The sequence below is a fragment of the Anthonomus grandis genome, chromosome 7, assembly GCF_022605725.1.
Source record: "Anthonomus grandis grandis chromosome 7, icAntGran1.3, whole genome shotgun sequence".
NCBI lineage: Eukaryota > Metazoa > Arthropoda > Insecta > Coleoptera > Curculionidae > Anthonomus > Anthonomus grandis.
In genome coordinates this window covers 36303941-36324552 of record NC_065552.1, presented here as the reverse complement: position 1 = coordinate 36324552, position 20612 = coordinate 36303941, and the positions used below count along the sequence as shown (strand labels likewise).

Below are 20612 nucleotides of genomic sequence, written 5' to 3'. Positions count from 1 at the left end.
ATACATATCGAATTTTCATATAAGAAGTCGCGTCGCGTAAAGTATATAAGGGGCGCATAGTGTAAGTAAGTAAATAAATCAGTTGACTGTTTTCGTGCATTGACTGTTTTAATTCACACTTAACGAACGGTTAAAAAACTGACAATAATATATATACTATATTGGGAGTAAAATAAATATGAGAAAACGAGACAAGAAAAAAATCAATTCTCAACTAGTCAAGGTTAGTCCAACCCTATGTATGCACAATAACATGACGTATTGTACCCGATTACCATGATATACATATAACTTTATCAATTAAAATTCTTTATTAATATTAATTTAATAAACAATATTTTATATTATTTTAAAGTTCCTATTACATGCCTATCTCTCAATTTTTTTATTTATCTTATATATTTTTGGTCATATACCGCTCTAAATGCAAATATAAATTAACCTATCAAATATTTGTTGCGGACTTGAATTTTTATGAGTCTTTCTCAGTTATCTCCAATATTAATTATCCAGTCTAACAAAACCAGAGAATGACTTAATATATACAGAATATAACAGAACAAATATTCTTAAATAATCAATCTATACTTTAATATATTTACATCTCTTAATTTTATAAATTAAAATTTAATAAAATCAATGTCCAGACGGCATATAGGCGTACTTCCAAATATCTCCAATACATACTGAAGAATGGAATCTGAAATAAAAATTAACGTGAAATTAATATTGCTATTTTAAATTTTTATTTGTAATCTGAATAATGAAAAGATTAGTTGTTATTTATTAATGACTTTAGAAGGTAAAAAGGAAAAAAGTACCTATAAAACATCATTAGTGGTAAGCACATATGCCCTACAATACTCCACAATTCTTTTCCATAAAAATCTTGCCTGTACTGATCCAAGCCATGGGCTTTTACCTCAAACGTCATCATTAGCCAGCAAGCAACGTTGCAGATTACTAGAAAAGTAACAAACTCTCTGCCAGGCTTTTTCTTCCTCAGTTCTTTTGTGTTACTACTTCTTGACATACCATCCATAATAAAAGGTGTTTGAATAACCACTTGGATAATCTAATAAATGATTACTATAAAATCCCTAATAATAAAGAGTAAATTAAGAGGTTTTACCTCAAAAACATTTTCTATTACAGCCAGTACGTTACCGAATACTGCCCCTGCAATAATACTAAATGCGCCTTGAACAAAGAATGCTGGTAAACACATTAAACATAAAAAGTTATCAAGAGAGTTATGAGCTTCGGAGTTGACATCTAGCTTAACCATTTGAAAGTACGCAAAAGTCACTGCTATTATCATTAAAATAATAACCACAAGGCTGGTAGCTTGAGTGATTGCTAGACCTGTACTTGCTAGATCTGAAGTTTTGCTAAAATATAAAAAATAAAAAAGCTTATAAAATATTTTCGTATAATTATACTATACTAAGTAATATAGTCCACTCTGTCCGAATTTTGGTACAGGGGAGGAAACTTCTTATCACATATTAGGAATTTACGATAGGTGGAGTTGCCTGAGAAGGAAAATGTTTGAAGCAACTACACTCTAATGGAAAAATTTTAAAGATCTGGACTGGGATAGCATGCAAGCTTTTATTAAGAGGCCGACTCAGTAAAGACCGTGTGATTCTGGGGTTGGCGAAAATGGACTGTTTAAACCTACTTGCCAAGCTTTAGCTCCCCCTACCTTTACTACTACTACTACTATATGCCCATATTAAAGTTGCCCTCTAATTCGATCCGATGCAAAAGTTTATTTATCTAATTCGCCTTAAATAAAAAAAACAATACAGGTTTATAAGGTTTTAAAGGTAATTTTAGAATATTAGTTAGTTGCTTGGCAAATTTTATTAAAGGTAAATATAAAAATAAAAAACTAATATTTTATAATCATTTAGAGGCTATAATCATTTTTCATAATCCTTCTGTAAGGAAAAACCCACATACCCTTTTAAGAAATTTATATGACAATATCATTAAATATTTGGGTGCTTTGAAATCTTTGGGATAAGATATTGACACAGAATATAACAGAGCAAATATTCTTAAATATTCAATCTATACTTTAATATATTTACATCTCTTAATTTTCTATCTTTGATTATCTATATTATGGCTAATAACTTTCACTGTGTTACCCGTATGGAATGGGAATCATTTAAATATGAAGAAGACTTGTCAAAGTTGTCATATTTAAAATATTTCTCTAAAGTTTTATAAAAAATTAATTTCGTGGAAAATCTGACAACAAAGGTATCTCTGATAGATTTCCAGCATATTCTAAGAATAAAGAAACGTCTTAACAGCTTTTTTCCTATAGATAATATTAGTTAACTGCGTTATAAATGTGGTTGGAACGGAGGATTGCATGCCTTTTTTAATTGTGGAAAATGTATCAAGCTAGTTACAAATTGATAGCCAAGTAAAATAGGCTCTGCTTTAGTCGCTTAAAGGAGACTCATTCATCATGAAGATGTTAGCAGAAAAGGTGTTTGAAGTATAATAGGTCGCATTGAAGTGAAGTTTTCATGCCAAATTCGGAAGTTATAGATAATAATGGCATTGCTGGTGGGAATATCTCCAAAATCTCAAAAGTTATAGGGACTATTTGCTTCAAAAAAAAAGATGGTATTCAAAAAGTTTTTGCTTAAGGTCCAAGTCAATATTCGGAATTAAGGACTATTTTATGAGGTGATGTCCGTTAAGCAAGTTCGAACGTCAAGGTGAGCATCCACTTCTCGAAAACTACTGGTACCAGTTCCTTCAAATAAGGAGGGATTCAGAAAGGGATTTTCTAAAATTTTTACTCAAGATCCAAATCAATTTGAATAATATTTTTGAAATTAAGGAAACTTTTATGAAGTCATGTTTATTGAGCAAGTTCGAACGATAAGTTTGAACAAAATATAACTACTGTTATGTCTTGTTTACCATGTTCTAATGGAGGTTTGTTTAGCTTCAGAAAGTGCTGTCTATACATTATTTACTATAAGAAACTAATAAAATAGCAGATACAATAGTCGCTGATGATGCTATTGGAGGCAAGACAGAATCGTATGACCGTATTTAAGTTTAAAGAGTTCGGTTATAATAAAGGGTGTTTTTAAATAATAAAAAAATTATCATAAGGGTACGCATATGTCAGCAAATTTACAAGATATTTTATTTCGCATAAAATTACTAAATGTATATTTTCTAGATCAATAAATATTTCAATACTTTGCTACACAAAACCGGATTCAGTGATCGAAAAAATATTTTATTGACCACTGAATCTGGCCCTCTTATTGAAACACCCTTCATTAATATGTAAGTCTGAAGTAATATTTAAAATACCATACTTACTCATCATTATAGTAGGTGATAAAAAATAAAATAACGCTAAGCAACGAGAAGACCAATATTATAAAACCACCAAACAATCCTTTATTTGACGCGTGACAGTCTGCATGTATTGTGACGTTACTCTCTGGTTCAGAAGCTCGCCGCTCATTTTTGCATTCTCTAGTATCTTCTCCATGATGATGTTCGTCATGATCATTTTCTTTTGGAGCACATAGTCCGATGTTAATCCATACAATGTAAATTATGCCAACTAAGGAAAAAAAGTCATATTTCTTATAACCAGCAACTACTACCAGTACATAGTTTCTTTCCGTTACACTAAGTTAAGTAATCGTAAAATAATTATAAAGCTAAATAGCTAGAATAAAATCACAAAACACATTGTTTATGATAATACAATTCTAGTAAATTTAATGTACTTTTCAATTCTGCTAAAGTCTTTTAAAAGTTTTTAGAAATTTAAACAATTAGTTTAATTTAAACTTTCACTACCTTCTCCTACTTTATGAAGATTGGTACACCAATGAGTCTTTGATCAAGAAATATTCGAAGCTTTCTAATTATGTTAAAAAAAAAGGTACCTAAGGTACCTGACATTTTCCGGAGAAAATTAGAATTGAATTATTGACCTTTTAGTAACATCCCCTAGTGGCCATATTTCGAAATTAAAAATAATTTCCCGCATTTTCGCTCGACCATTTTAATAATATCAAAAAAAATTCCAACGCTGTCAGATTGACAATTCCTAAGATCCACGCTTAGTAAAACACCCTGTATATGAATTCACAGCCACGTTGGCATTTTTAGAAAATTGAGAATTTCTTAATTATTTCTGATTTCAGGCAAAAGGTCATATAATAACTTTTGCTTAGAATTCAATTTATTTTCGATTGAGAATTTTACATACTGGGTATTCTTTAAAAAAAAAAGAATTTTTTAACATTACTCGCGAATGCGTTGTTTGATTTTTATTTCATTTTCCTTTCACAATTAGCGAAACAAATACTACCAGTTTGTCTATTTAACCGACTATGTAGCTTCAATAATAATAAAATTAGCAATAGTGCCGACTAAACTTTGAAAACGTTGTATTCTATCTATAACACATCTTACTTTTATCATTTCTTATCGATATCCTAAATATAGTATTCAAAAACGTATGACAGTAATTAATTTGTGTTTTTATCTTATGAAAAATATGATGCAGGCATTTGTAAAATTTACCGTTTTTAATTAATTATAATATAAGTTAATAAAGACTTACCGACTAAAATCGAATATTCGACACTAAAGGGATAGAGATATGGCGAAAAGTTTTGATAGATCACGTTCAGTTCATCGTGTTCACAGATGCCGGTAAATCTGAACGGAGTAATCATACGAACTTTAACGTATTCTACAAAAAAGTTCAATGAATTATTTTTCTTTACACTCTCTCTAATAAAAAGTATTAACATACCCTGAGTAACAGTATTATTTTCCTCACTTGTAGGATATCTGGAGTTCTGAATATATTCAGCGGTTTCTCTGAATATGGTCCAAAGCCAAAAACATAAGCTAGATGCCAGACAATGCATGAAACCAAAACGATGGAAATCTCGATTTTTATTGATAATAACCTAAAAAATATATAAATATGGTTCACTAATCGAATTTGTTAATGCAGTAAATAAATATCTCACTTCTGTCTGGCTTAGGACCCTTTTAGAATTTTTCGGTAATCTTACACATACTTACATTAGAGTACTTAAAGATAAAAAACAATAGTATAATAGAGTAAATAGGATAAGCAATTTCAATAACGAAGGTAAGAACATTCAAACACTCGCCAGTGTTTTCGTTTAAGACGACTCCTCGATAGGTAAGGATCAAAAAGCTGTGAATTAGATGTCCCAAACAAAAACCTACAAACAGCATAATTGTTATTACCACGATATTGCACTTCTGTTATATTTTTATCCCACCTGCAGCTCCAATCTTTAAATAAAAGTTACTGGAATGTCTATCATTGTTAAAACAGTAACTATGATCAAGTTTTTTCCTTAAAGTAAGAGCCTTATGTACCATAGGATCGTAAACAACTCCTTCATCTGTTTCCTTAATTTCCATATGCTCAGGCTGAATCGTTTCCATTAGTTTTTCAAACTTGCGCTTCTTGTAATTATAGATCATTATATCTATGTTTAAAAACATTAAATATGATAATGCTAGGCCTAAAACGGTAAGACTGAAGCCCTGGAAAATAGTCATATATTATAAATATTTAATATATAAGGTAGTGCATCGAAAATACACCGGAATAACTAACTACCAGCGAAGTACGCGCAAATATATTAATTTTAGCAAATTGAAAGGTAGTTTGGGTAGAATAGAGACATAATTTAATAAATACAATGACTCTATCTATAACAGGCTGAGGCGTACTCGATAATGAAAAATTGAACGATTTTAAGAAAAGTTTTTTGGTAATAAGAGATAAATCTGTCAGCACCATTCACAATAATTTTCATGGTGAGTATTGATGGTGTCGTAAGAGCAGATTTTTGTACTTTAAGTCTATTGTTAATTTTGTGTAACGTTATGCCATATTTTTTAGCTAAAAAATGAAAATGAAAAAATATTGGTACAAAGGAGGTAGTTAAAAAATTCAAAAGTTTCCTTTACGCGGTGTTTCTTATCGAAAATACAATTACTGTTGAACCGCATTTGTTTGAAAAGTGAACTGTAGTTCAACAGTTAAAACCTTTTCTATTGATTTCCTTTATGATAAGATTGGTAGTAATGCAATAAATGGTATCGCAATGTTACCAACAGAAGATTTAATTAAAGAGAGTACAGAAGTAGTTTTTATGTTTGTTATTGCAAAATATAGTAGCCTACGTTTTTTTTCTTATGTTTTATTGATCTAAGAAATCGTTAAACATAAGCTAGCATTTAAGCCTTCCAGGATATTTTCAGTGAACTACCTGTATAACATCTTATTGTACCTCAGATAAGAGATGAATTCCTTCAGAATTTAGTGCCAAATAATCTATTAGATATAAGGATACTCCCAAGGTTACTATTAATAAGGCGTAGATTATACTTAAACTTTCCGTCAAAATATCACTAAAAATCAATGAAAAATAAAAATATTTGTTTGTTATGTTTAAAGAACAGAATGAAGTTCTGTTAATTAATTATACATAAAAAATCACAGTATACAAAACTTGTAATATATTGCACATTATGTAAAAATATTGCGATTAACCCTTTTCTTTCCTATATCCAAGAGTTGATATTAACTGAGGTACAGGGCAGTAAAGTTTTACATTTATTTTCGGTTTTTTATGATACCTTGAAATATTCCACCACAAAATATTTGGGTTTTTTTAAAACGAAAAATTAAATTTATCTTAATTTTTATATAAAATATAGAGGACGCTATCTCTGTGGCATTTTTTATAATTTATTAGGTGAAATTTTTTTGACCTCAATATTTTTGGTACATACGTACATATACGCTCTATTTATAGAAGAACGTCATAACTCAAAAAATGCTTCATAGATAAAATATAAAAACAATTCATAATGCCACTGTTCTTATTGTACAAGACGATAAATGAAGCGACACAGTTGAGCAAATTATACGTGAATTCAATTCGTAAAAATACATTAATGGTTGGGAGAGAATAAATTAACAATAAATATGGATAAAACAAAATTTATGTGTTTTAGTATTTTTAATAATTATCAATTTGAAGCCGATGAAATTAAAATGCACACTCTTCCTTGTTTGTTAAACTCACCTCCATGTCAATGCACCCAATCTTTGGAAAAAACTGAAAGTATTAAATATTTAGGAATTACAATGGATCAAAATTTATACATTTTATCAAATTACTCGTAGAAATTGTATGCCAATTAAAATTTTTAAATTGCTATACTGTATCACTCTCTATTATCTCAATATATATATTTATCTAACTTTTATATATGTGTATCATATATATTTAATTGTCAAAGTACAGATTGATAGGAAAATAACTTACGTAAACATTTCTTTCTTTGCTTCTGGCAAACTGGGTAGCTTATGGTGATGGTTAGAACTGCTGCTAAGTTGTGAAGTTAAAGCCTTTCGATAATATTCCTCATTTTGAAACGTCACACTTCCAACTCTTTCTACTGGTACATATGGCATAAAATGTTCCTGAGGGGTTGAGAGTCTATTAAGATTGGTGATACTTCCATAGTGACCTGTAAATTAATTCACATTTTCGTAAATATACTGAAATAGTCCTGAATAAATGTTAAAAATCTCCTAATGACTATTGGCTATTTTCTTGTCTACTGGCAGCCTTTCTGTACTTACCAAGCACATTGCATACTATAGAATTCAAGTAATTCACCTAAATTGTTCATAACATGATATATATACTCATGAAACATAATAAAATTAATTTTTTTATTAGTATTCATATTGATTATTTAGTATTGATATATAAGTGAATATTTATGTATATAAATTTAGGCCTAGGGTACTATTAAAAATTCTTGAGTTTAAATAAAGGCATTTTTTTAAACACAAAATAAATTCACAATTTTTCAAATTTTTTCCCTACTACTCAGTTGTCTATCAGCTCTGCTAACATCTATAAGTGATGTGTACGACAAGTCTTTTTTACTTTATTTCTATCATAGCTGAAGCAATTATAAAAACCTTGAGAGAAGTAAAAACCTTCCGTTAATCCCTCTTTTTTAAATGGTGACGGCTCTATTAAATTCTCTAAAGATATACTAATTCCTACATTCAAACAAGTAGAGGATACTGCTGTTACATTCTGACCTATTTCTCTACTTTCTTCTCTCTATAAAATTCTGGAATAACTACTGACAAATAGGATAAACGTATTCTTGGAGTCTATAGTTCTTCTATAGTCGGAGAAGCTATATCTGAGTCTCAATAATGAAAATGCAACTGCAGAAGTGTTTTGCGATCTTGCAAAGGCCTTCGGCAACTACGGCTGCAAAAATGTTTGGCTTCAGTGGCTTGATTTCGAAATAGTTAAGCGTCATTTTCGTCTGACAGCTTTCAAAGCGTTCGTTTTGCTAGTTTTGAATCATATAAGTTAAGTGTCGCAGTAGGTGTACCGCAAGGCTTTGTTCTTAGTCAGCTACTATTTTTAATCTATGTAAATGATATACCATCTACAGTAACGTGCTTTGCTGATGATACCACTGTTCTTTAGCATAGTAGAGATAGAACTATCCGCAGAACAATAGCGACCGACGATTTGGCTGGTATTAAGAGATGGTATGACAGCAACTTATTATCATTTACTGTTTTAAAAACCAATATTTGCACATGTTGTTTTTTACTAAGGTTTCTTTGGGTTCACATATCTTAATTGCATTGTTATATTGCCAATAAGACAATGAAGTAAAGTTTGAAAATCACAATAAGCAGCTCTGTTCTAGGTTGGCATTTAGCTGTTATGCTACACGGACAATTATATAAGTGGCTAAAGATGCCTATTTTCATAAGTAGAATTTCACTTATGCCTTGAAGTACGCATCCGTAAATTTATTTAATTGCGTGTTTCTATTGCAAAAATGTGCCCTAGGACATGTGTTCTTAAGTATCATGAGTCAACTGCATCAATCAAACAATATGCACACCTCACTTTATTATTCAGAAAACTTTGACTCTTTCATCTTTATTTATACTGGAGACTGTTTGCTTAAGGCATAAGATATTCTTATCCAGTCGAAAAATGTGAATACCATTCGGTCTTCATATAATATAAATTTACCAATCTCTTAACATCTTTCTTAAACAAAAAATCCAATTTTTTACCAGAGTAAAAAAAAAATTAACCATCTTTCACGGACTTTTCATAAGATTGTTTTTAATAACTTATTTAGTATAGAGGTAAGAAATACGAGTATGTTACTTGTGAAAAGCTACTGACTATTTTCAAGTATAAATTTCAAGCTTATACTAAAACAAAAGAGATTAATTAATGTGACCCAGATATTACACTAATTTAATTTATTTGTTTGTAATATTTTTATGTCTATAAATCAATTTGTTCATCTCTAGAGTGTGTAAATTTTATATAAGAATAGGTAGTTTTATCTTTTATCGTGACAGTTTTGTTAACAACATATTGGTGTTCAAACCATAAATCTTTATTTGACTTTAACTTTAAATTGGGCTACTGACTAATCCTTTTCTTGCCTTTTTTTTTTAAATCTTGCAATATAAATAAAAATTCATATCTTTGGTTGTATGAATAATGAAATTAGGCATATAACCTCTCAATACATCGAGAATAACGGATCCCTAAATGTTTTATTTTCCGGCTACCTTGAACGGAACGCTAGCGCCAGAAATTCGTAAAAAATAGGTCAAATTCCTTTCGCTCACGAGAACTTACAATTAAGACCTTTAAATGACTTAAAATTTTCAGAAGGGGTATTGGGGGTTTAGGAGCTATATACTGTTTAGGCTAGATCCGTATATAGGGTGAATCATTATAAGCAAATAAAAGAAGATATTTGTAACTCATCATTCGAAATGACTTTGACTATTATATAATTAATTATAATAAATATAGAATGATATCATTTATTGCTTTGAATTTAAATTATAGTATACATACCGAATATACATTTTATAATTTGGCGATTTTCCTAAGTTCCTTATAAAGTTCGACTTAAAGTTCCTTTAATCGGCTGTTGACGGTCATATAATATGCATTTAATATTTAAGACAGTCCTAATAGTTTCAAAGAAAACACGTCACAAATACTATAGATATTTAAATTGATTATCATTGAGCTCATTACGTTATACTTATGCTAATATTTCTGTTCCTTGGTTCTAAAAGGGCCAAAGTCATTTTTTTAGATTTGGGCTTAAGTGCATTTTTAAAATCGGCACAGACCAGATTATTATGTGTAATAAGGGCCAAAGTCTATCTTTCACAGGAAAAAAATTACAAATCCGCTAAAGGCCAATGTCAACATTACAATTTTATACTCTTTTTTCAATAAAAGGGCCAATGTGAACATAGGCCCCAGGAATCCAATATTATATAACTTCTTATAAGGCCAATATCGATATAAATAATTATGTACAGTGATTGTTGTCCTGGACAAAACAAATACATTTTAGTTTCTGCTATGCTGCTAACGATTATTGAAGAATATTTTAAACGAGAAGGAAGGCATGTCAGCATATATCACAAATTTCTTATTCCGGGACATACTCATATGAAAGCCGACCAAATTCATGCAGCCATTGAAAAGGCTAGAAAAAATACCAGAGTAAAAATAGAAATTCCTAGAGACTGGGCCAATTTAATTCGTTTAGTGACTAGGAAACCCCCAAATTTTGTGCATGAGATGGCTCAGGAAGAATTCTTAAATTCTAAGTCACTCCTTTCGGGAAAGTTTCAGCACAAAAAAGTTAATACTTTGGGAAACCCTGTTGTTTGGGCTAAAATAAGAGTCATTCACTATTCTACCGAAAATCCTGGTCTGCTGAAATACAAAACCACTTTTGCTGAAGACGAGCCATATCAAACTTTAAATTTATTAAGAAAATCAACCCGTAATTCCGAAAATGCAATGAAACTTTTCCCTATTAATAAAAAACCGTTAGGCATTCCAAAAAATAAAGTATGAGACATTTGAGGGACTTATTACTATTTATTGATAAAAACAGTCAGCCATACTCTTTCCAGTTTCTTAATGGAGTAACTTCTTCTGAGACTGCAATTGATAATCTTGGTGAAATTGAAGATGATGAAGATTCGCTTTAGGTGCCTATATTTTTATCAAAATGTATGTGCAACGACTTTTGCGAAGTTTTTTCTTGTGTTTTTAGTTTCATTTTGATTTTTTTAAGTTGGGCCAAAGTGTTATTAATTTAATTTATTATTTAAAAAAAAAAGGCCAATGTCAATTTTTTTTTTGACAAATAAATTTATTTTATATATTTTTAATTTTTTTTTTTAAAACCAATATCCTCTATACCCAAATCAAGCTTAAAAAAATATAGAACCCTATCTATGTTGTAAAAACCAAACTTAATGCGACATCATTACCTTTAAAGTCAATTTATCAAAAATTGCGATTTATGACTTTGGCCCTTTTAGAACCAAGCCCCAGATTTAATAATACTTATTAAATCTGGGGTATACTTTATAATACTTTAATAATAAAGCTTTACCTGGTACGCATAGACCATTACACGACTGTGAATGGCTAATATGGTATGGACTCCTTGGCCTGTTAGCACATACTGGAAGTACCATCTCCCTAGAATCCTACAATTTAAAAAGTAAATTAATTAAATTAAGAACATACTTATTACACATGTATATTACATATTTATTATACACTCATTTGATACGTATTATACACTAATTAAAAAAAAAAAGAGGTAAATAATGGAAGATCAAGAAGGCGTCAAGATAACTTAACCAGGAGCCCGTAAATTTGGTTGTCGTAAAGGCGGACGGCCGGAAAATTGTGAAACGATGGAAAAACTCGATTGACTGGAACTACATTTTGCTACCAATTTTATGCCTCTCGTATCGACAAAGTGGTCCTTTATTGACGTTAAGTTTAATTTCGGCCTAATGAAATAAATGACTGAAAAAATGAAAGTCTCCAGAAATATGTCTGTTTTACTACATGTATCATTAATTTAAATAAAAATGTAACACCCATTTCAATTTTACTACTTTGAAGATTTCTACTTTATCCATACCTTATTTTTACCATGCTTTATCCTTATTAAATCGGAGGTGGAATGCGCATGCCTCAAACTATTTGTTCTAGGTGATTCTATGAAATTATTATGGTTATCTTGGTAAAGTTGCCTTCCAGCCGCTGGATTTCTAAGAACAACTTCACTATTTGTGATCGAAACGTTGTCTCCATTGCCATAATTGCTAAGTTGAGGTGACGAAGTATCGTTTGTAGGCTTGCTTTTACTAACCTAAGATTTGTAGAAGATAATTATTAATAATAAGTTTAAATCAATATTATTATCGCTTTTGAAATAAATTATATATGGATGATCATTAAACAAAATTATAAAATCAATTCGAACCAGCAAAGATATTCGGTAAAAATTAATCAAGTCTCATTCTTCAATTAAGTTTAAGTTAAACATTTTGGTAACGGTTTAATTTTGACATTTTGAAATTCTGTGCGTATGGCAAAAAACATCTAAATATAGAAAATTTCAATATTAATATAAATGGCGTTAAATTACAGTATAAGCAACATATGGACAATCTTGGAAATGTATTAGATCCTCAGTTGAAAGGAAAGGAAAGAAAATGTGCTATATTACGTAAGACAACAAAATCTTGTATACAAGCATCCTAAAAACTAAAAAAATCCAAATTCACTCTAAATTTCAAATAAACATAACATCTAAAACATTTTACCATAAAATTTACACACATAATTAATTATAACAAAACAGATTGAAAAAATACAAAAAAGCATCTTTTTGATAATAGTTGAATTTCTATGCTCATTTGGATTATATATTAAGAAAATTTTGACAAAAGGTTGGTAAAGCATTGGAAAAAGAATTTTCCAGAATTAATACTAATGTGAAATTGTATTTATTATAGAAAGAATATGATAAAACCACACATCTTAGTACCGAAACCATATCCCATTTCCTATTCTTTTAAGTTTGGTTTTCAAAAAAGTTGGGTTGGATTGTACTCGACCATACATGCCTTCAGTAAAGTACTGGAATATGGTGGTAACACAAGAATGGGATGAGATGGAGTAGAAAAAGAGAGATGGTCAGTATTAATCACTTTGGACGTCAAGCTTTCAATACAGTACCGTGAAATAGGATAATCAAAGAACTAAAAAGACAGGAAATCTCACCATATCTGATTAATATCATAATGGCTTATCTGAGTGGCCAAGTACTTAAACATGCATACTAAGAATAAAAATCAGCAGCGGTTCTGTGTAACATTTTGTGCGAATGTTCCATATTCCTATAAACATTTAATGGCTAGCAAAAAATTGCTATTAAAATATAAATAAACTAAAACTAGTGACATATATGAATGAATAAATACAATACATAAGCCAAATACTGACACAAAATAAAAATTGCGTACTTCAGATTGGACATTACCGCTATGTTAAATAACAAAATATAGATGGCGTCCGTTACTTACTTCACAAAATACGGTATGCTTGGCATAAAATTATCATATGCATGTCATAATTTTATGCCACCCTTTGGTGGAAATGAATGATTTTCGGCCAATTAGTGATTGGCAAAAGCAGATTTGGAAACACTTATGTCAGTAGGGAGGTATATAAAAAACTAGTATTTATGTTCTTTGATACTTTGATACGAAATTTGCCGGCCAGACTGACTCACGTAAACTGCTGGACACTCCGATTATTTAAATTTGTAAACATCGGAAGAGAACAAAAGACATATTTTTTTTTAAATTTTAACTAAATGCTTTCTCATTATACTAATAAGTTTATGTACTAAGGCTAAATTTCTAGATTTAGCATTTCAGTCTTTTACGATTATTTTGCTTTAAAATAATCGCATCGCATCACAATTTAAAATTATAGTTGATTGAATTCAATAATTGACTTTCTTATAGATGGAAAATGTCAACTTTAATAGAGTCCGGACTAAATAATACGAATATCAAGACTTTTAAAAGCAGCAGACACTGCGGCCTATTAATTAAATATGGTCTATGATTGCAGATATAACTCTACAGTATACGATCCCAAGCCCGTTTAAGAATGGTGGAGTGTGGAACTAACCATTCCACCTCGTGGGAAGAGTTTTACTTATGAAGAAGCAACAGAAGCCTCCGATCAGGACGGATATACGAAGATGGATAACGCAAAAAATAAGAGAAGAACACCTGAGTATTGAAACATGGAACGTGCTCAGTCTATATCGACCAGATGCAACAATAAAAACGAAATCGAAAGAATGAATATGGGTATCAGCCTGCAGTGGGTCATACTGACTGACTGAGAATTCAGTACTTTTCTATAGTGGCAATGAGCAAAACGCTCACGCTTTCGGAATACTTGGTGGAAGAATGTGTTATATTAGGATAAAAGGCATTTTCTACAACTACTCACTTTTGTCGCTACATGCATCAATGGAAGAAAAAAGAAAAGGAAGGAAACTAGCCCAACACTTCCAAAGAGGATATGATAATCATCCTGGAAGATTTTAATGTAAGAATGCACACTCTGCACAATGCTTCCAAAGACAATGATCCAAGAGTAGAAGATCTTGGGGCATCAAATAATATGTTAATGAAGTCCCTTATGCTTAAATATTAAGATATACACAAAATAACATCGGTGCCTAATGAAGTTGTAACGAGGAGACAAAAAGATCATCGGCTGATGACGATTCGGATAATTTTCTGGTCAAAGCCAGAATCAGAGTTAGAATATCTGGGGGAAAGAACAAGCGAATCAATTCGAGATAAGAGCACAGTATCAAGAAGAACTAGAGCGATTATCAGAGAAATGACTAACACTACTTTCAATGCTATCATGGATGCCCATTGGAAGCTTTTATCTGGAACAATAACAGCGACAGCTAAAAAGGTGATAGGGGAGAAACCTGCCCTAAGAGAGAGCAGGAAACACAAAACCATTAATATGATGAAGACTGCGAAGATGCTATGACGAAGCGAAATACTACTAGACTGAAAATGCTAAAAAGTTCATAGACGAGAACAGGGAAAGATTAAGGAGACTAAAAACCCTAAGAAAGAAACTGTTAAGAAGAAAAAAGGAAGAATGTTAAAATAGACAGTTAATTGCACTAGAAGAAGAGGGAAAAGAGAATACAAGAATATTCTATGAAAAATTACGCTTTACAAAATTAGGATTCAGACCGAGAACCGACAATAACTTCAAGAAAGAAAATGGCGATCCCATAACTGACAAATATTACAAACATGTAAAAAGTACTTTCGTCAACTCTTTGATGGAGTAACTAGTGAAGAGGAGGAAGCACTGGATTTGCTTGCTACGAAACAACCCACTAAGACCCCTTCTAAACAAGAAATTGTAAAAAAAAAACGATAATACGGTCTGTAAAAGCTACAAAGGGATAACACTAATCAGTATAGCCTATAAAGTTTTACCGTACGTAATTTTAACTAAGACTAAATGCCTTCGTCCAAAAAACATTGGGAGACCAGTGCGATTTCAGAGCAAACGGATCAACGACGCACCAATTCTTTTAGCATTAATCAAAGTTAGAACTTCAATTAGGACCTCCACCTATTATTTAGAGATTTTCAACAGGCATGTGATAGGGTAAAAATTCTATAGATTTTTAGATTCATCGGAGCTGAAAAATAAGTAACTCCTACGTTAAATAAATATTATTAAAAAAGAAGATGATTTTTCTGAGCGCAACTATACACTTATATAATCTCTTACCTCGTTTACATCCAACTCTTCAGCTTTTAACTTGTCTTTAATTGGTAAGACAGGCATTGCCCTCGTACCAATAGCAAAACTAACTTTATCATCATTACCACTTTTAGTATCAGGGCTACTTTCACTACTGGGGAGCCTTTGGAAGAAACTGGTCGTTTCACCCCTCATTTTTTTCTATGTAAATTAGTTACTATTCCATCACCTTAATAAATTCACTGTTTTAAGCAAAGTGGTAATAACGCTTGTTTTTTAATAAATAATAAAATATATTACCAATTATCTGAAACACTACTAACATTTTAGAAAGCCACTAGTCAATACCATCGATTGAACTGCCGATTAGGTATACTGCGAACGTAAAAGATTTATGATTTTAATCTTCGTGTCATTTTAAGAAAAGAAAACGTTTCCTTAGCTTGATTTATTGATTTAATATAGTAATAAAAATGCAATAATGACAAATTTATATCAATTTTGTTATTTTTTGTGGATTATCCGGCGTGTAAATATGTGACGTATTCCGATGCGTTATCCGGAATTAATTGATAAAACAGGGAACCTAACATAATACGTTTCATACCAGTTTCTTAAATATATTTATGAAGACCGATGAATGTTGTATTATTATTATACTTTTATTTTTTTATTTATTATAATAAATTTTATAATAATATTTGTTGATGCAAATATAGTGTAAAATTATCCAATTTTGAGAATTTTTATGATTGGGAAACTGGCAAGCAAATTTACAGAGTGAAGCTAATGACATTTGTCTTTCTTGTTTTTCTAATCCTATTTTTTTTAATACCACACAAAATATATAACTTAAAGTAAAATACTTACTTTACAGCTTAAGACAATATACAGGGTGTAACATAAGTGATGACTTTAATTTTAAGGGGTGACTCCTTGTCAATTTTGAAGTAAAAAAGTTCATATAAACATATGTCCGGAAACGCTTCGTTTTGGAGATACAGGGTGTTTATTATATAATTATCTGCACAGTAAAACACTTGCAACTAACAGTGCCCAGTACCTGGTAAATGTTAATGTAAGACATAGGAATGTTCTTATCAGAGAAATTTTTATACATACCTGCATAAATATGTAGAATTCCCAATAAAATCAATTTTGAAGCATTTTAGGTTTTTTTTATGGAGGCCCGAGACGTGCTAAAATGTGGTTTTTAAAATTTATTTCTAAACGAAAAAAATTCGAAAAAAGTTTCATTTTTAGATGCTTTTTTTAAAAAAATATCACACTTAGCCCGTGGGCACGCCCCTGACATTTCTAGGCCAGATGTGAGAATTCCAAAAGGTACCTTATAAAGTGACTAAGAAAATGTAAAGATTTGAACAAATTCGGTAAATGCGTTTATGAGATATTAATAAAAAATCGATTTAAAAAAAAAGTTTAACACCCTGTATCTCGAAAACGAAGCATTTTCGGACATATGTTTATATGAACTTTTTTACTTAAAATATGACAAGGAATCACCCCTTAAAATTAAAATCATCACTTATGTTACACCCTGTATAGTAAATTTAAATTTACGAGTGATTTTTTAAAAAAATGATGGTGTAGCACTTACTAATAGGAACCTATATTAGATAAGTAGCAAAAATGTCACAATAAAATTAAATCAAATTTCTAAAATGTGTCTTGTAAATGACAATAAAGAAATATACTTGTTTGAGATATTTAATACCAATAAAATCTGGTAATCAAATATCTTATTTTTCCTACTAAGTATTGTATATCTTTGTCCTTCCTCATGTGACATTAGGTTCGTTAAATTTTAATAAATTCTTGATAAAAGATGTGAATGCAACAAATTTGGTTTTATTGTTGTCGAGCTTCAATTTATTTTACGGCCAGTTAGGTTTAAAAACAACTGTATCATTAGGGCAACTAATAATTGCACTCTGGCTCCTTTATTTGAGAATATTGTTAAATAATGTCTGAGTTCAATAGCGTACGCTAGAAGTCACGATTCCAAAATTACTCTTTGCATTCCCTATTACGATATATTGCTGCATAATGGTTAAATAATCCTTTAATGGATTAAGTGCACTACCTCGAATCCATCTTTGATGACACACTAGATCGAACGCTTTTTTTAAATCGAGAAAAGCCCTCATAGAGAATTGTTTTTTGATATCAGACGTAAACGATAAAATCGCGTTTACAATTGATTTTCCTTTTTTAAATCCAAATTGACTGATAAGATTTTGTGTTTCTCGAGAAACTTTACAATTTAAAACTTAATCACTTTTTCAAAGTTTTTTGAAATATTTGGTAATATTTGTGAAATTCAGCTATAATTTTTTACATCTAATTTTATTACGTCCTTAAAAAAAGGCTTAACTTTAACTCCTATTTTTAAAAAGTTTGGGAATGTACCAATTGGTACTGAAAAGTTGATTAAATATGGTACAATCGCTATGAAATTTTACTCATAATGCAGGCAAGTCCTAAGGCTTTGTTAGACTATGTGCCGACCAGTTGTTATTTCTTGCAATTGTTTTGATATTTGTTCATCAGCAAGATTTCCTTTAAAATTTATTTATATCTCTTTTGCTGATAATGATTTGGTTTTTTCTTTACGTTGATATTAAAACTATATTATTGACTGAACTGCGCGATATTGTTTATTAACCTCCTTTGTAGTACTTTCATGATATCTGCTATCGCCATGGTATCGACATAGTTAAATATCAAAGACAAGAGAACACATCGCTATCTTACTCCAAGTTGTATTTTCAACTTATTCCGTTCGATCTCGATCAACTTTTAAACATGCTGTTTGCTTCTAGTAGAGATTTGAAATTAATCTGATATTTTTATCGTCATCGATCATTTTATGACGTTGAATGCAATCAAATGCTTTCTTATAATCGAGTAGATATATGTATTTAACACAGTGGATGTTTCTGCATCTCTGAAGTAGGACTTGAACTCCATAGAGTGCTTCTGGTACCGACTGATCTTCGCATTTGTTAAAAAAATTATTAAAAAAAATAATTTTAGCATCAGACTGATGGTCCGATATTCTTCGCACTTCTATGCTACAATTTTTTTGGGCAACGCTATATAAGTTCTGATTGCAGCAATTCATAGATTCTATTGAAGACGCTGGTAATCTAGTCTATTCCTTTATCATCCAACAACTTTTCAGCAGAAATTCAGACTTTATGCTGTTTGATCCCATACATTTTTTTTTCATTTATTTTATTATTACTGCGTGTCTGGGTGGGCATGACGCTTCTTACTACAATGAGTATGTGGCCTTCGGTCTTTGATTCTAAAAAAAGCTTTTTTAAGTACAACTTCCACCTATTTTTCAGATCATGTTTGTCAATGACAATTTTTCCATTTGTGTCTATCATCTTGATGACACGTCGCTTTTTAACGGTACTTCTTTTATTTTTTTTTAATTAACCCATATTACCCCAAATAATTTTTTTCCGTAAGTCTAGCATTTTTTTTTTAAATATATGATTTCAGATTTATGCTAATATTATATTTTCTATACATTTTCGAAGAAGTTTTTTAGGATTATAGAAAAATGGCGTTACCATTTGGTAATTTGGTAATTCTGAATTTTCTGTTCTTTAAGAATACAGAATAAAAAATAGGTATTTCCATTTCAAAAATTGAAGTTGATGGTCGTAACTTATTTTTGGACCACCCTGTATACATAAAATTATAGTAAGAAAACCCGCAGTTAAAAATAAAAATCGACGTGTCCGAGCGTTTTTTTTTTTGAACATACCCCTGAATTTCAAATGAATTTATTTCGGACTTTTGGCTCTCACTGTATATAATTTAGTACTTAAACAAAATTAGGTTCATTGTTTTTACGCACTTCACTAGCAACCGTTTTTCAAATCATCACAAATTTGAAATACGCATTGAATATAGAAACATCTGACAATTAAAAGCCGGTACCATCTATTCACTGCAACTTTCCCCTTATTATATTGTTCTATGAATGCTCATCACAAACTAAAGCCCACTTTACATGGAAGTGTAAAAGCGTTACCGTTATAGTAACGCAAGGCTAATATGGGTCAAAGTTGTCATGTAGTAATTCTGCGCATCTCCCTGCTGCTGCTTTTTCTTTGATTTCTCTAATGTGATTTTTAATCAGTGTCAGAGTAATTTTGTACTCTTCTGCATTATTTTTATGTGTTATTCTCTGTTCCATTAGTTTTAAAATTTAATTTGTTTTTGGTTTCTTTTTCTGGCTTTAAAAATGTATTATTTTGGTGAATTCATTAATATTTGCTTGCGTGTCATTTGCGAGCTAGTTTATAGCCATTAAATAAATAATTATTTATGTTTTATAACTTCCTCTTACTAATCAAACACAAACAATTGCCATCCCATTTATTAATAAAGAAAACCGTAAATTGATAACATTTTATGCGAGTACTATATTTTTTATACTGTTATTGTTATTTTTGCTAAGTGCTTTAAAAAGATTTATTAATTATTTTATGGGTTTAAAGTAGGGGTCAGTGTTTGTCAATTTTTATTTTAGGACATGGATTAGCGTGATATGAATTTTTTGATTTTTTATCATTAGCTTTTGAGCATTTAAATAAGTATTTTTCGGAACTCCCATGTTTAACATTGGAGAAAATAGAAGTGGAATGAAATAAAAAAAATTCTAGGTAGAGTATGTAGTGACAATAATAAACTTGATAGAAAGAATTATCAATAAAAGGAGACAAAAGTGACACTTTAAGCTAAACGCTT

General features: G+C 30.4%; 1 protein-coding gene across 4 annotated transcripts; it reads right to left on the bottom strand.

Annotated features, from left to right (window-relative positions):
* Nucleotides 1-566: 566 nt before the first annotated feature.
* On the bottom strand, nt 567-16258 carry LOC126738805 (proton channel OtopLc-like). Of its 4 annotated transcripts, none has more exons than XM_050444243.1 (13): nt 16122-16258; nt 15849-16050; nt 12127-12357; nt 11584-11680; nt 7398-7602; nt 6354-6474; nt 5331-5601; nt 5104-5270; nt 4631-4985; nt 3367-3616; nt 1133-1391; nt 822-1075; nt 567-700 (listed from the first exon to the last, which is right to left on the bottom strand). In XM_050444243.1, exons 2-13 carry the CDS (start codon nt 16014-16016, stop codon nt 637-639), a joined length of 2442 nt encoding a protein of 813 aa, XP_050300200.1. In that variant the 5' UTR covers nt 16017-16050; nt 16122-16258; the 3' UTR covers nt 567-636. The 4 variants fall into 4 exon arrangements, with proteins under 4 accessions (XP_050300200.1, XP_050300201.1, XP_050300202.1 ...); XM_050444244.1 differs by having other exon boundaries at nt 16145-16253; XM_050444245.1 differs by having other exon boundaries at nt 4631-4762; nt 4826-4985; nt 15849-16208.
* Nucleotides 16259-20612: the final 4354 nt, after the last annotated feature.